The sequence below is a fragment of the Copidosoma floridanum genome, unplaced genomic scaffold (genome assembly GCF_036245765.1).
Source record: "Copidosoma floridanum isolate Cflo_tuat_1 unplaced genomic scaffold, Cflo_Japanese_pri ptg000021l, whole genome shotgun sequence".
NCBI classification, from domain to species: Eukaryota; Metazoa; Arthropoda; class Insecta; order Hymenoptera; family Encyrtidae; genus Copidosoma; species Copidosoma floridanum.
In genome coordinates, this window is record NW_028321898.1 from 30,541,379 (window position 1) to 30,558,850 (window position 17,472).

The 17,472-nt window shown below is 42.7% G+C and overlaps 2 protein-coding genes across 2 annotated transcripts; one reads left to right on the forward strand and one right to left on the reverse strand.

Moving 5' to 3' along the window:
• Positions 1-7,957: 7,957 nt before the first annotated feature.
• On the forward strand, positions 7,958-13,090 carry Nup133 (nuclear pore complex protein Nup133). The gene is made up of 17 exons (XM_089594581.1): positions 7,958-8,173; positions 8,360-8,699; positions 8,777-9,094; positions 9,188-9,358; positions 9,444-9,759; positions 9,831-9,990; positions 10,063-10,394; positions 10,479-10,591; positions 10,669-10,775; positions 10,850-11,066; positions 11,243-11,383; positions 11,468-11,669; positions 11,754-11,913; positions 11,979-12,174; positions 12,248-12,442; positions 12,527-12,749; positions 12,843-13,090. The coding sequence occupies exons 1-17, from the start codon at positions 8,076-8,078 to the stop codon at positions 12,977-12,979; spliced, it is 3,426 nt and encodes a 1,141-aa protein (XP_089450707.1). The 5' UTR covers positions 7,958-8,075; the 3' UTR covers positions 12,980-13,090.
• Positions 13,091-13,309: 219 nt separating this feature from the next.
• Positions 13,310-16,995, reverse strand: LOC106647810 (uncharacterized). Its single transcript, XM_023390550.2, has 13 exons — positions 16,947-16,995; positions 16,256-16,442; positions 15,901-16,182; positions 15,536-15,831; positions 15,294-15,461; positions 15,046-15,224; positions 14,747-14,976; positions 14,533-14,675; positions 14,255-14,455; positions 14,058-14,183; positions 13,844-13,989; positions 13,556-13,760; positions 13,310-13,469 (listed from the first exon to the last, which is right to left on the reverse strand). Exons 1-13 carry the CDS (start codon positions 16,993-16,995, stop codon positions 13,336-13,338), a joined length of 2,346 nt encoding a protein of 781 aa, XP_023246318.2. The 3' UTR covers positions 13,310-13,335.
• Positions 16,996-17,472: the final 477 nt, after the last annotated feature.

The following is a 17,472-nucleotide window of genomic DNA, read 5'->3' on the forward strand; positions in this document are numbered from 1 at the left end:
ACTCGCCACATTGGCACCTCTCGCGGCTCCCCCCTTTTTTTTATGATTTTACCAAACGACAATCGTCGTTTCCAAAGCTCTTGGAAGCTTTTTGCCGTGACCTACATTTATCTCGTGAATATTTTTTTTTTCTTTTTTTCCCCAAACATTCGTTGCGTAAAATCGATTTTCGGAGAAAAACCACCTTGGAAATTGACAAATTAAGCAACTGCACGGGTAGAAGCTAGGTGGTATATAGGTGCGCGAGAAAAGCGCACGAGTTTTTTCGACGAGCACGCTGCAGCGAGAGACAAAAAAAAAAAATAGCAAAAAGAGGTATGGCAGAACCAGCTGTAACTGGCAGAAGAAAAAATGACCGCAGAAGGAGAGAGAGAGAGAGAGCAAGAAACGAGTTGTGAACAATTTTTCAAGGAGGGGGGAAATAACAATGATGATGATGGCACACGTGTAAAGCGGTACGTGAGAGCGATTGGGTGAACTTTCTCAACAGAGCTGTGGGGTGGGTAAGGGGGAAGGTATTTATCAAATCCTCGGCTCTGGCGATTTTTTTCCATCTCGTATTTTTTTGCTCAAACGCCTGCGCTAATTGTGTACGTCGCGGGTGCAAACACGCTTTCAACGCGTTTGACAGGAGTATATGTGTTTTAATACAATTACTCACGACCTCGTTACAGATACGAAATTCATGGCTCGCGTAATTTAATATTCCGCTCTGCCTTGTTTTTTTTTACTCAAATGAAAAGCGAAAAATCGGGTGTGCATTCATTAACGTGTTTTGGACATCAGTTTCACCTTCGGACGACGAAATGGTCAACCTTCGACGTCAAACAGGAACAGCCACGTGGATTTTCGGCAAGGGTATAATAACTATACGCACGTGGGTTTGAAATCTAGGTTTCACGGATGACTCAGTTTTAATTATTTTGTTGCCCTCGCACGCCCCCATGGTCATCAAAGCGGTATTATAATCCCATCAAAACTATAACGAAACAGATTTGCAATTAGAACGAATGAAAGGTTTCAATAGACAACTATTCTCCTTTTATTTCCCGTCACCCCTTGGGGGACGAATATTAATTCTGATTACATTCACGAGGGTCGTAAAATTAACGCAATCGATATACACGTGGACTACCGATTTAGCTGTAAATTGAACCATCGATGGGCAATTACGACGGTGGCGATGCAGATGAGGTGGATTCAATTGTTCCGTACATGAATTATTAAAAAAAGCCCGGGTTGACACGACAAATTGACTCGTAAAAGAATCCATACAGTTATCGTGCGGGGGGTAGCAAAAGTACATTAATTACCTGGTGGAAAACAAAACAAGGTGTCAATTCGAGAGCTTGCAGGGAGAGGCGCGTCATTCAGGGTACATAGCGTAGGGGGGGAAAGACGAGTTGATTAGCTTTGCTCGTATACACAACGCGCCCACACGCCTCGTATAATCCCATCATCAGGCGGTGTACACATATAGTGGGGGGGTAACAGGTTGAGCACACGAGCTTTGATAGATATCCCTCTCGGTAGCGGCATCACCTAGTTAACCGTGTTGGGGCGTCACTCGATGCCTCCTTGCACGTGTTTACCGTGCGCTTATATATATATATATATATATATATATATATATATATATATATATATATATATATATATATATATATATATATATATATATATATATATATATATTCTGACGATATATATATATGTATATCGTATACAACGTCTAATTAGCAGCAACATTGGGGGAGAGGAGGGGGCGCGTAGCGAGACTTTGCAGGCCCCTCTTCGTTGTGAAATGACGGAGTTCTAATGAGGTGTCGGTGACGCGCACAGGTGAGCGAAACTACTCCAAGTTTGGTCAGCTCGTCGGTGCTCGTTGAAAGTCTCAGGTTTCGGGGGAGCTTTGGGTTCGCGGAAATTCAACCAACTTGCACGATAAAACGCGAATAAAGGATTCAGCTGTACAATGCACCCTACCATTACTTACCCGTGGAACAACAAAAAAAACACCTTTACGAGTAAAGTATCGTGCCTTGAGGTAAAACACAGGAATTTTTTATTCATCAGTTTCGTCCAGCCAGGATCAGTAGTAAGAACATTTACTTGTACCTGAAAGGTTTGAGCACGACAGCTGCAGCATCCGAGGAGGAGCAGAAAATTGGCTCTCTTATTATTTTCCTTTGCGTCTATGTCTCTGTAGTCCGTGAGAGCTTCATAAAAATGACCATCGCCAACCTTTCTCGCTGTCATCGTCAGAATAAATGCCGACGTCTCGTTTTCTCCTCCTTTCTATTCCGTGTTTATTTGCCGTGAAACAAACTCGAGTATCCCCATCCGCGAGTATTTAAGCTTCATTTTATTTATTTTTATTATTATTTTTTTTTCATTCAGTTGTGTTTTTGTTACGGATTAGTGGCAAGTACAGGTCAATATGCGCGACTCAGCTGGACCCATGGCCGTTTGTTTGTGTTTTTCACTAGTGATCGATGGCGTCAGTATTAACGGGAAAGTTTGATCGGGGCTCTCTCGCGCTGCGCAAACATAATTTAATGTACTCGAGGCCACGAAGTCATATACTTTTATCAAAACTCACTCTTGAAACGCACATTTTATCAACAATAGCCGTTTCGCGTCGCGTAAATTTTTAACGAGTCCTTTTTAATTTACATTCGTTGGACCGAACATTTTTTTTCTTCTCTTCTTATACCGATTTCTCGAGAGGATCGATTACGCGACACCGTATACATTGAGCCCAAGAACCTGCTGATCATAAGCGCCCGTATATATTAACTGAACAACAACAAAATCACCGCGTCGTCAGCTGTGCTGAAGCGATAACAGCAGCCCTGCGGAGCACGCGATAATCCAATAGAGTACGCACACTCGATGTTTCTACTCTAATTACCTGCTGGTGATGGGATATATACGCGAGAGTTGATTGACGGGCCGAATTATAATTACGATACAACTCGCTCGGCGTTTTTATTTTCGTTCGTTACCTCGGTTGCACTTTGTCAGACTGCATACACGTGACTGAATACTTACAACTTGTAGAGTTTACTCGAGTGTATATGCTCGCTGTCGCAAAAGTTTTGGATGCGTTTGATCAAGTATCGGTACGTGCTTGCAGCTAATGGAGATAAAACGCGTATATGTTGTGTGCACCATCGACCTAGCCGGCATCCAATAAACATCCAATATGCAGATTTGAAAAAGTTTCTCGAGAGCACTCGCCAATAAAAAAAAAAGGTAGAGTTCGTACAGGGCTTCGAACTAAAATTGCTCGGGATGGAAAAACTTTTTTGGTCCGCCATGATCCTTCCGTGCGGGGGAAAAAAGGGTCAAGTTGGGGTGGAGTGCGCATCAGCTGGGCTTTCAACGAAATTATTTGGGTTTCCGATTTAACTTGGCCGCATCATCCTCGATGAGGACCAACGAAAGTGGCAAAAGGTATAATAGGGCAACTTCTTTTTTTTCCGAGTGGTGTGGAAAAAATGGGGTTGATGAATAATTTACGTTGTCTACTGATATTCCTCCAACAACCTGTTGGATAGTTGTAAATTATACGTGATCCAAGACTAAAAAAACCAGTTTTTAATTTAATTATTACTCGCATGAAAATTTTAAAACTACACGTGAGCCACGGAAAGTATACTTACAATGACGCAAGTGCAAGGAATTTCAGTACCTACTTACGCTATACCATTAAATATTATCAAAAGCGCCTGCACTGGAATTTTGGAAAGTAAAAATGTTTCATTAATTCCACAGAGTGGAAAATAATTCGTGACATCATTATCGACAGAATAGTTACACGAGTTTCACCTTGAAAGTGATACCAATAGTAGTACAAAATACATCGCACGAGTAAAAAATTCCAGCAGAGTAAGAGCAACCTTCGTAAGGTTTACTTAAAATAATCTATATTGCTGTGCATTTAAAAAATGAAAACCTACTGTGCTATTCTCTTCTTTCTAGCCGTTGTGGTGAGTAATGAATAAATAAATTAACTGATCGAACAAATCAATACATTAGCCTGCAAACGTTGTCTATAAACACTAATAAATATTTTAGGTGAATTGTTACGGAAAAACGTTATGTAAGAACGTGCCCGACACGTTGAAAAAAAAAAAAAAAAAAATTTATACCAATGATTAAAACGTAATATATCATGTATTCCTTTGACCAATTGTATCCTTAACTATACCTCGGGAGAAAAAAAAAGAAATTGGATTCTTACGATAACAGTAGTTTTCAGTCTCGTGGCTTGAAACATTCCCAATAAACGTAGAGCGTACCACTTTTCTTCTCCGTCATCGCTGTACGCGAGAGATAATCCTCTTCCATTGGGCATCCCTTGCGCCTCTAAACGCATGGAATATCAAATCATCCGGATCTCCATTCGTCCCGTGCATTCAGCCAGCGACCACAGCCTCTAAGCCACAGAACATGTAATATATACGTATACATGTATTTTGAGAGAAGAACTCCGAGGATCAGGATATTGCAGGTGGATTGCCGTTGCGCGTGTATTTATAGTCCGCGTCGACGTCAACGCGGTTATTTGCGGCTCCGCGAATCAACGTCATCGGCAAAAGCTGGCTGGTCCGTGTACGTTGACGACGAGCACGGGCTGCCCATCCAGTGCGTATATAATTATCATCACCCCTCCATCTGACGATGGCACGAAAGACTTTGGACCTTTTTTTTTTTCTTCCACCTATACCGATGAGACAGTCAACTCGTGCAAGCTTCGATACAAATGTTGGCCCAGCTATGCGACACTTTCCGTTAAAAATATGAACTGAAATTGTCCTTTCCTTTGAGATGCCGCCAAAGTGGCCGGCGTTTCATTCCTCCTTTGTCCCGGTGGTAGCTCGACTGGGATGGAATACTCATACCGAGAGGATCTAATCAGGCAATCCTTCCATTAAACGCGAGGGAGAAGGGAACAACTCTTATTTCACCTCTCGTGTGTGTGTATGTGCACGTAAAAAAACAAGCCCCCTAATGGACTCTCGTGCACGTATATGAATAAACCACGGCTGGTCTTTTTAGCTGCTCCGCTTATCTCTTACGTCAGCCCTTTCTTCCCCCGCTGGAGGAAGACAGTCGTCTTAACCAAGAGCTATGCCGAGGAGGTAAGTACGGGGAGGGGCGAATCAGGCGCATCTGAAATATGTAGGCCATCGAGCCTGCGTGTCTCGTCCCTCCTTTGACCCTCCCGTCTCTCGATCTTTTCCGATATACGTCTCCAGGCCACCTGTGCTAGCTGATACTCGCAAAAAACGCTGCTGCTATATCTTTTTTTCTTCTTGTAAAAAAAAAAGTTTTTCCCCCAAGGCTAAAAACGATAAAGCACAGCTTTTCCAACGTACAGGTATGTATCTATGAAAAAAAAAAAAAAAAAAAAAAAAAAGTACGTACTTAGTTTCAAGTACACATGTAATTAAAATTATCTCTGCAAAATGCATGTATATATATATACACGGCCAAAGGGGATTTATGAATAATCGAGCGCGTACACCAGCCGAGCAAAGAGCTTTTAATCCACCGCTCGGTGATCTTGAAAAATTCACCAACGAGCTTCAAGTTTCATCACGAGTGTCGATCGGGTGAAATGGAAAAAAAAAATATGTACATTTGATGTACTGCCGATACGAATCGTGCACTTCCCACACATTTCGGACGTCAGCTTATGGCTCGTGTACAACTGCACGTGTCTTTGTATGTATGGGTGTAAAGATCAACTCGTGAAAACTCGTGAATGTGCGTGACATATACTTGTGTATAAGTACAACATCCGAGGTAGCTTGAGGTCGGCCTATATATTCCGACGTCAAACGGAGCTTTTCTTCCACGGGCTCTCGAGAGGATACACGTCGGGCATGTAAGAGTAGCTCCGCTCGCTACTGCGGGGGGGGGGGGGGTGGAAGAAAAAAGTAAACGACTTGATTCATGAAAAATTCAGAAGAAATGTGTGATATTTATACATGGGGGAGGAGGGAAGCACGGCTTTTCCACTTCCCGTGCACGGAAGAGACGAAATTCAAGTTGCCATATATTTCGGAAGGATATACAGCTGGTGTGTGTGAGTGTATTTACAAATGTGCAGAGTTGCGTCTCGCGAGGCAACAGAGTGGGTTTGATGATAAAAATATGTAGGTTTCGCAGAAAAGACGAATGGCCCGAAACACTTTATGTGTGCCCTTTTGGGGCGCGCGTGCGGTTTTATGTGCGCGTGAGAGCAAGGAGAGAGAGAAAAAAAAAAAAAAAAAAAGGTGTTGGTACACACATCACGGCACGCTCGTCCCGAATCCCTTGGGGTTGGCGCAGCGAAATTGTTACAGACGCGAAACAACTTTTTTCCCTTTTAGAGCCCCATATGTGCACTGTTTCGATGGAGAAAGAGGAAGAGCGGAGTATCGGCGAGATCGAATTCGCACCGGTTCGCGCAATAGTTGAAAAATTTCCGCAGCTCTTTTGTCTCTTTCCTTTTCGCGCCGATGTAAGGTAAAAAAAAAAAAAAAGGATGGGAGAGTGGTTTCGTTTGCATATCGATGGCGCGCTACTTTGCTCGAGTGAATTCGAGGGTCTTAAAGCGACGTAATTACTTTTTATACCTCCTCTCGCCATCTCCTTTATGGCACCTGTCACGAACGCCACTACGTAATGTCTCCTCCTCTTTTTTTTTTTTTTTTTTTTTTTACGAGCTAGCGCGCAAAAAGAAAAAAAAAAAAAGACTATGTATACCCATTACGCTTCGGGGGTGCGGAACGGAGCTGAAAAAAAAAAAAAGTCAATTTGGAAAGGGCGCGCGTGGAGAAATAACGCGGGCTCCCGAGGGAACTACGACCTTATATTTTGGGCAATCACGTTAACGCGCGGTCTTTAATTAATTAGCTCAACTCGTGATGCCGTGGTTACCTATAATGTCAGTTTTCAGCGGTGGGGGGGGGGGAGGCTACGTTTTATGGATACGAGTGTCCACTATTTTAAAATTAATTTACAAAGCTTGTATATTTTTGGCATCGGAGTTGTTGATGAAATGATTAAAAAAACACGCCTACTTATATACCAAGCCCCATTTTAATTAACTTTTTGTTTTTAATCTCTCGACCAGCACTTTGCTGAATGAAACTGATGCTACTCGAACTAATTGCCGCCTGTGGGTGTGGACGCAGCTGCTAAAAAATAATGAAAGCCAACGGTTTTTCGTGCGATAGTCTCTCGAAAGACAGTGTGGATCGAAAAGTAGGTTACAGCCCCTTTCAACGTGTGTGGGTGTATCGTCTCGTGTCTTATTGTGTGTACACGTACACGTGCAAATATAATAAAAGGGCTTTTACGGCCCCACACATTACGAGACTTTACTACCGACCGTTATGCTCAACGTGTATTACATGCGTTATATACGCGCGTGTGGGCTCCTTTGTCCCCGCTGTTACGTAAGTGGCGTATAATTTTTAACTACATTTTCCTCTTTCGAGCGACACTCGCTAGCTTTTATTTTACGGGACAAAGGTGTTTTGTGCAAGAGTTGCGAGTTTTGGTACGTTAGTTTTTCCAAAGTCTGTTTGGTACATTCACAGTTATACTTCCATTCGGTGTACACTGTACATCGGTACCTTCGATTTCAACCCTTGACGAAGCACTACATAGTACTGGCATTGACGTAATAGTGCTTGTGACAAGCCCAGAAACTGATTCAATTTCTTTCCTCTTTAATCTAAAGTAATTGATACTCTTCGTTATCTGTAATTGATTAATCAGTTTGAGTGTCATTTTCATATGTATTTTTACATGCGTATCCAAAAAGTTTAACAAACCAGACGTTTGAAATTTTCGCGCTATAAATAGCGCGTGCACTTGGATTCTGCGCGCAGACGAAAATCAGCTGATTGGTTGGGTGTTGATATTTGAAAGACCGGTGTTTCATCGTCGTTTGTAATGGTCAACATAACCTACAATTGTCATTGTGAATCTCTTTTGATTAGCACAAAACACGAATAAACGTATTTTATAATAAAAAACATTGATCGAAGCGTTTTGTACATATAATTGAAATGGAGAGAAGAACTTTTGGAGGTTTGCTGAGTAAAAATGTCAACTCACCCTCCAGGCGCAGACTATCTCTGGTGCAGTCTATAAAGAAGGGCAGCACGTAAGTATTTCAGTAATATTATTACTGATTTTTACCAGTTCTTTGAGGATTTTCATATTTTTTCATGCCCTAGTTCGGTATTTCAGTATCATCAATCAATATTCAGTCATTACCTGAATTTTTAACTTGTATTTTTATTCAAAACTAAACGACACGAATGATATTCATGTAATATACTATTTTCAGTGCGTTGAGTGTGTCCGGAAGGTCAAATCAATCCACACAAATCATCTGTAGGACAGCAAGCCATTTGGTAGAAAATTTTGGCTCCCCTCAACCTGTTTTAGTGACGGAAGCCTTAACTTTTGTTGAACGCAACGCAGCTATCAGCGTTGGAGTGTCGTTAGATGGTTGGGCATGGCTTGTTTGTGGCAGACGATTACTTGTGTGGCAATACAAAACAGTTATATTTGATAACAAGCAAAGTAGGGCTTATAAAAGCCAGTGTCATGAACTCCAGTTACCCCAGAGTGATTTAGCTCACAAATCAGACTGCATCGCTGTATGGCTACCTCCTGGACAGCAGGTAAGTGACGAATTATACTAAGAAAAAAAAGCGTTTGGGTTGTTTTTCTTTCAAAGTGCTTGTAATACCAAAATTAGGTGCCAAGTTGTATGGCCGTTTCGCCAGAAGGTATAGTGCGTTACTGGGAAAATGTAGCCAACGAAGAGCTATCTATTGAGACAAGCGCTGAGTTGCAGGGCCAAGAAGTTGATTGTCTAACGTACATACCCGAGCATGGTTGTATTCTGGCAACAACTACATGTACAGTCGCACTTTTGCAGCCTCAGGTTACTAGTGGAAAAAGTAGTATAAATTGTAGGGTATTAAGGACAAGCAAAGGATGGTTTGGTGGCATTGGTAGGAGAATGTCCACTTTGATATTTGGTGCTATTCCACAGTCACCTGTTCAGGAAACGGTAAAGATTTTAATTCATAAAAATATTAGCACGCAAAAAATGTAAAAAATAATGTACTAAGTAAAAATGTATGAATATTCAAATGACTTTTAGAAAGTTGTCAAAGTTGTGTGCACAGTTATAAATGAAAAACTATCTAGAGTGTTGATCTCGGCAGGCAACTCGTTGCAATACTGGTCTTTCCAAATTGGGGAGCAGGAAAAAATGGAATTCGATGAGGATATTGGTCACATTGTCATGCAAGCGTTTCAGAAACGTCTAATGGTACAAAAATTTTTTTTTTTTTTTTAAACGTTTTAGTTGCAAATATTTGTCAAACAAACAAATTAATGGATAAAGTAATTTTCAGGAATCAAGTGGTTCCCATCCACAAAATTTAAATACATGTCTCATAGATATGCAACCAATGGACGAAGGTATCGTCTTTTTAATGGCTGCTTACAATACAGAACCCACGTCGTTCACCCCTATTCACTTTGCGGTCGGTTTGATTCCGCTTTCAAATGCACAAATTTCTAATTCCTTCAAATGGTTCATCCCTTTAAAAATCAATAATGCGGGTTTCAATAAAGACAGCATCGAATCTGCCATTAAATCTTATCGTTTTATTATATCGGGTTGGGACATCATCATTTACGACAAACACAACGTTATTATTATCAGCAGTAAGTTTGTTTTTTTATTGAATTTTCATAAACTTATGCGTTGAATAAAACAATGCCATCATTGTTTGTAGATTTATCGGAATACGAGGTGGATAACATCGATTTAGCTCGAGGCGAGAAAGATAGCATTCTAGGTGGCGCACTTTGCTCTGGAACGCCCGTTCTTTTTACCAGGAATCTTGGGTTAATCACAATTACTGCGTCGGACTTTGCAAACCAGGATTTCAATCAGTTAGTTGACTACGTGAAATTTTTTAATTTCATAAACAATCCTACTCTCTAAACCATTTATGTTTTTTTCAGGAGTTATTCAGATGCAAACTTGAGCGTAGATGCACACGCTAGTAATTTGTCGTTAATGCCCGAACAATTTATGAGCTTGTTGAATAACGAGGAGATAAGAGAAATGTTTTATAGTTCCGACAACGTGAAACAACTACAGGCTGCGTTCCTTCTGAGCGTTAGGCAAAATAAAGAGCACTGTGAGGATATTTTGACCGACTTGTTCCCTATGCCGGAAGATCCGGTTATGGATATCGATGCACCGTTAGATACCACGGTTTTAAAAGTAGCGGAGCATTTGATCGACGACTATCCAGCTAATGATCCCAGATGGGCCAACCACAGGAACTTGAGTAATAAATCATTTTTTTCCATTGTAATAATGTATTCTTTTTTCCTTCAAGTTTTTAACAGAATAAAATGTTTATTTCTTATAGATTTTACACTTAATGCAGTATTAGCTATGCAAATTCCACATCAACTTGAGGGAAAACAAAAATCTATGGATCTTTATGTTATTTTTCTGAAAGATCATGGTTTATGGAAACGAGTAAGTTTTTTTAGAGTATCAAAGTGCTATAATTGTCAGTGTTTGATGAGCAATTTCACAAGTGTACGTATTTCCAGTTCTGCGCAGTCACGTATCGCAATACGATCCTAAACACTTCGCACGTGCTTGGCGAATTCATGGAAAAAATAATCGCCATGATCGGAATTTACAATTTGCAAATACGGTAAATTTCAAACCATCTGTTTTACACACTTGAATACTTGAGTAGTAAAATTGTCCTTATTGATTATATTATAGATATCCGGAGCCTATCGACACGGCAATCGAACGCAGCTTGCAGCCCGAATCTTATGTATCGGAGGACCTGAGTGCGAATGATATATTTTACAGAGAAGTCAGCGAGGTCCACAATTTCTTTCCAAATTTAGTACAAATTGCTGTCGAGCAAGCGCAGTCCGAGAGACCCGCTCAACAGATAGCTCAATACATTTTACAGGTCAACTCGATAATCCTGGTAAGTCTAAAATTCACCTTAAACATTATTTTCAGACTTTTTCTTTCCCCCAGTTAAATTAATTATGAATGAAAATAGATAGAATGTACATGGTGTATGATAAAAGAGATAGCTTATGTAGAATCAGGTATCCCATTGAATGTCTCAGTAATAGTGTAAAAAAATTTAATTATCAGGGAATACTGCATGAAGTCGTCAAGTACCGTCAATACAATGCAGAAAAATTTTCGCCCCCAAAGACGACCACTTTGACCGAATACTTACCTTGGACGGCGTCTCCCGGTAACCATGGCTTGAAAACTTGCCTCAACTCAATGGTACGATTATAAAAAAAATAATTCACTACGAAAATTCTCTGAATGATGTATAAATACTTGTACGGAAAAATACATTTTTTTTAGCAAAACTTGACTTTGAAACATGGTGTACATAACACGAGCGACATAAATATGAAAAATGAATTGTTCGAGCAGCTGGTCGGTTTGATTGATCTAATTTTGGACGGTAAAAAATGCCATTTAGAAAGTGTTAGGAATACGGAAAAGTTCGCACCGCTTCTGAAACAGTACGAAGCCGAACGGTCGAACTTGATTCAACCTCTCAGTGAGTAAATACAAAAAAGGTTTTACTAGTTTCTGGAAAAAAACAGGTTTTTTTTATTATCTACTGTGATTATTTTAAAAATAGTAAAAGAAGAGCAATACGAGAATGCTGTCATGTTGGCTGAAAAATACTGCGATTTCGCATCTCTGATCCAGATTTGTGAATTGACGAACAACAAGAGTCGTCTCGACATGTACATGAAAAAGTTTGCCAACCAAGATTTCGCGGGATTCTTATTTTCATGGTAAGTTGTACAAAAATGTTGTTACAAAAAAAAACTTTTCGATATTCAACTCTTGTGTGCTGCAGGTACGTTAAAGAAGGTCGGCCCGGAGAATTGGTAGAAAAATGTCGTCGCGGAGGAGTGAATGAATTAACGGAAAAACTTTTGCAACATCCAATCTTATCTTGGGTGCAGGCTGCTCTGGCTGAAGACTTTGATACCTCTGCACAAACTTTGTACTCCTTGGCTCTCGAGGAAGTGAAACTCGTGACTCGCAAGAAGGTACGGAATATCCTTATTTTTGTAAAAATATCACATTCCAACAAAACTTGATGGCGTTTTATAATTTTTTCAGTCCATGTTATCGCTATCAAAGTTAGCATTTTTAGCTACAGATGATTCTGAAGAAAAGTTGACAAGTAATATTCAAAATATCGATAAAGAACTAAATCTTATTGCGCATCAAGAAGACGTGCCGATTCATGTTTTGGATAAATACGGTTACGATGTTGAAAAACTTCGAGTTCTCAGTCCTGTCGAGCTTATAAATGTAAATATAACTACTTCTAAAAAAAAATTATTAAAAAAAAAATTTTTCTTATTTCAATTCAATTTATGTTTCTATTTTTTTCAGCTCTACACGTGTATTGAAAATCAAACGTCGAACGAGTACGACTTCAAAAAAGCACTCGATTTATTAGATTACATAGATCAAAAAGAAGAAGAGATATCTTACAAAAACAAAATTTGGGCTCGGGCAGCAAGATGCAACGAATGGGATATGGTCGACAAAAATCCGGAGCAACAGATTCAAGAGACGGTGTTCTTCAAAGTACTGGATCTCGTTCACGTTATGGGTAAGTTTACCATCTCTATCGAATTACTTTCCAGAATGAAATCATCTTGAAATAATCCTTCAAATGATTTTTTTTTTTTTTTTCCTTTTTCAGAATACAGAATCAAAGATATGTTACCTCCTATCGAATCAATTTTATCAGAACCAGAACTCGGTGACCTCGCCACCTCCACCAACTTCCAGTATCTAATAAAATTAATATACGAGTTTGCTTACAACAATTACTGTTAACACTAATATCCGTAAATGGCAAGTTATTTTGTAATACATATATTTTGTACGCGGCAGACGACCTATTGTATATTTTTCAGAGTTTGTTGTATAAATAATTTTTTATCAAAATACCAACGTCTGCTGATCATTCTTCACGATCCCCCGTTTTCATCACTCAATCCAGGAAACAAAACGATCAAAGCTTGTTGTAAATAAACTTTTTTTTTTTTTATGATACTCAAACACTAACATCGTCTTTTATCTATCGAAATCCTTTACGCAACATACATAAATATTTGTTTAACTGTTGAACAAAAAATATCGAATAAATACCCAATCGTTCCCCCCTTTATGAATAAAATAAAACATGTCAATCAAAACGCGGTAAAAATCACGAGAGCAGCAGCAGTTAAAAAAACATTGGCATAAACAGCGTTCGCCACGGAGCACTGAAAATTCTCCATGCGTATGATGTATCTCACTTGCTCGGGTGACCTGCAACCGAACTCTAAAAGCACAAACAGAAACCGGTTCGTTAAAAGACACATGAATTTTACTGATGCCGATATTTTTTTTTCTACGCATAACAAGTACCTGTACATTTGGTCAGACTCGTGACGTTCGAAACTTGGATGTACGTGTTCGGACAGTTACCGTTCTCGTCGCACGTATTGTAATCCGACAGAGAGACATCTCCGTGAAGGGGCAGAGCTTTACAGTACGTCCCTGTGCGCTTGCTCGTTGCCCTCCACTGATTCCACCAACATACCCTCAAAGTGCCGTAACCAACCCCGTGCAGCTGTGGAACCGTGTTATATTGTTTTACTTTGAGCTCTTTCACCCGTACGCGTTTGTATTGCATGAGAAAACGAATAATTTTACCGTCACCACGACTCTCTTGGTTTTAATTCTCCGGTCAGGGTGTAATCTGTACACATTCGACTCCCCTGGATCCACGTAATCTTCCAGTTGCAATCTAACGCCGGGAACATTTGGATTGCACCCCACCGGCCTCAAGGTCATTGGCACTGAAACGAAACGTGAGCTCATCGAATGCACGATCGTTAATCATGAATCAATCAGAGCAGCAACGAACCTTTCGCAAGTAGCCGCGAAATGTCGTCGACCTTCAGCGTTTTCACAATCTGATCCTCGTCGGATAACACGAGCCGCTTGAGGGCGTCGACCCTGGAGTCGCACGTGTAGTACAGAAAGTACACCTCTGCAAAGACAACGCGGTTCAAATGAAATAATTTACCCTTTGGAAGAAAAAACAAAAAAAAAAAATCCTACCGGGATGCCTGTCCTTGAGTCGCCTCAAAGCGCTCAGCGCCAGATCGACCTCTGCCTTGGACATCGTGATCCGAGGCGCCAGTAGTACCACTGCTTGGCCCATGTCACCGATGGTTTTGCTGTGACGCTTTTCGGCCCAAAATCCGTCCAAGTAGCCCAAGACGCTCTCGAAAACGAGGTGTAGTTTCATATCGGTGGGCCCTGCGATGCGATACGTACACAAATTGCTGGTTTGAAAATCAGTTTTTTTAACATTATTATGTTCAAACTACACCGACACTCGATGTTTTTCAAAAGGTAGATCGCGCGATGGGCGTCGGAGGGACTGCTGGTGACGTTCAACAGCCATTGTCCGGTTTCACCGTGCACCATACCGATTCTCGAGCCATACGCCGACACGTCGAAATCCTCGACGAGGACCCTGGAAAGAACGCACCAAAATAACGTATTAGACGACGCTCGCGCGCGAACCCTGCACCACGAGGGACTCACGCCAAAAAATCGGAGGTGTAGTCCCGCGTCCAGGAGCCGTCGAAGGCGAGCACGAGCTCGAGGCGGGGGGCTCGTTTGACCGGCCCCCGGCACTGCTCCTCCAAGAACAGGCTCTGCTCCGTGTATCGCACAAAGTGCTCGACCGCGTTGACGACGATACCCTGGAGCGCGGCGTCGCTTATCGCCGCGATACTGTTCAGGTAGGCCAACACCTGGGAAGCTGCGTACGTCTTGGGGGAGGGAAGAAAAATAAAATTGCTGGTCCTACATACAGATTTCCTCGTCTCGCTATACCGTACCTGCTCCTCCAGAGTACTCTTTGGGCCGACAAGGGGGAACTGGTCGGCCCGCCTGCAGGCCTTGACCCTCCGGTCGAACACGACGCCTCCCTCGGAGTAATACATGTCCAGCACCTGGCTGAGCCTGAGGCTCCCAAACCTCTGGAGCCACTTGTCCAGGTTCTTGGCGATCACCAGACCTGTTGGGAGAGGAAAGAAAAAAAAAAATCACTCGGCAATTGGTAAAGGTATGTTATTGTACAAAATACCGTCGATGCCGCCAATGATCTCGGCCCGGGTAAAGTCAAAGTGGTCGTAGTCGTGCCAAAAGTAAAACACCCGGGGGCTGATGGTGCTGTTCCAGAAGCCAGTCGCCCCGAGGTACATGCGGCTCTCGTACAGGGGTCCCTGGTATACGGCCAGCTCGGCCAGGTCGCCTGCGCAAAAGCACGAATCATCAGGAATTTGACCATAACCAGTCGAATCTCGCACTATGAAGAACAACCGAGACCTGCGACAGTGGCCGCCCACGCGTTGTCGATCTGGGTATCGGTGATGCCGACGGTCTGCAGCCACATGGACCTCCGGTCGTTGACTACCTGCTCCCTCGACACCAAGAAATCGTCCTCCTCCAGCTCGGCTCGGTCCGGGTCGACCGGCAGCTCGAGTAGGAGCCGAGTCTTGACGAGCTGGGGCTCGAGAGCCGCGGCGATGGCGGCGAGGACCGTACCCAGGGCCACAGTATTGTACCGCGTGAGAACGACCCCGGACTCCTTGGGGCACCTGTCGGCCGGCGTCGATATCGATCTGCCTGAGAAGACTCGGTTTTAACAACAATAGACCCCATCGCCGAGGAGGGGGCCGGTATAAGCGCACCTGTACGACATGTCTTTGGCGGACCTTTCCGCGAGTTGGGGCTTGCAGTAGGCCTCCTCGGTGTCGTCGTACCGCTGCCACACGGTGCTCGACAGGGCAAAGTGCAGCAGGCACAGCTCGTCCGGGCGGAGGTAGGCCTCGGGCACGAGGGTCGGGTCGCCACCCGGTATCAGCCGCTCCACCATCAGGTTCTTGGCGCGCTGCGATCCACGGGCCGCGTACCTCAGCACACCCTCGCGCTCCGGCAGGTCGTCCGAGTACACGATCCCGTCCAACTTGAATCTGTGCTCACACACATATATGCATTCCTATACGCTAAGTAGAGAGTACCGAGAGAGAGAGATCGGCAACACACCTCTTCAGTAGGGCAGTCGATAGGGTTCGCATGGTTAAGGAGGTGACGGTTTGCCGCTCGATTTTTCGCAGCACGTCCAGAACGACCTGTAGATTCAGGGGCAGGGAGGGCACGAAGCGCCCGTCGTTCGAGTAGCATCGCTGGAGCTTCGCGGGCAGGGCTCTTTGCGACTCAACCACCCGATTTCCTGGAAACACGTTTTTGTTTTTGTTTTTGTTTTTTTCATCATCGCTGATGAATCGAAACGTGTACTTATGTGCCGCGCATCTCTCGCAAAAGTTGTTATTAGGCGCGCGTATGAGTAATTGTCGCTCTAATAATAGCGCTTTCGATGATAAACGTTATTGATTTAAGCGCCAATGCGCGTCACTCTCGGCTGAAATAAGTGCAATTGGAGCCGAGTTTTAGGGTCACAGGGGGAGAGGCGCACACATGGTTCCAAAAGTGCCGCATAACGTCCGTAGCCAATAAAATTAAAACACTAACCGAGGAGGCCTCGATTCGCCCTCACGCGAGCTCGCGCCACGAGAAAAAAAGAAAGAAAAAACACACACACGCCAGCGATCGATATCGAGTATCCCACTTGTGCGCGCTATTTTCTACTTGGCGGTAAAATAAAAAAAAAATAAAAAAAAGAAAAATTGACAATTCCTTGATGGACGGTGCGAGACGGTGATTTGTATGTACTTACCGGCGAGGGTCGCCAATAGAGCGACGAGGCAGAGGAGAGCTGGTCTCATGGTCCGTCATGATCGAGTTATCCCCATCGTCCGTGTGCAGAAAGCGGACTGAGCCGGCGCGTCGATGTGTACACAATAACGGATCGGTATATAACGTGTGTACTATCTCCTTCCATCAGCGTGTACCTCTATATACCACACGACACAGGTGTACCTGTACGTGTAGCCCACCTACGTGAAGAGGAAAAAAAAAAAAAGTGTAACACCTATATGTACTTACGGGGATGCGGAGGCGCGAGCCAGCCTCTCGACATCCGATAAGATAACGCTGTCGTAACAAAGTCAACCGTACAGTGGGTGTACGTATGTATAGTGAGGTGGACAGAGACAGCCGAATAACAGGGTGTCCCAGTTATCACCTCGCGCTCTCTCCCTTTTTTTTTTTTTTTCTTCTTCTTCAATGCCAGTACACTCATTTGCGCGTACAATATGTAATTCATACGATCATCGCCAAATATTAGATGTGAAATATTAGAA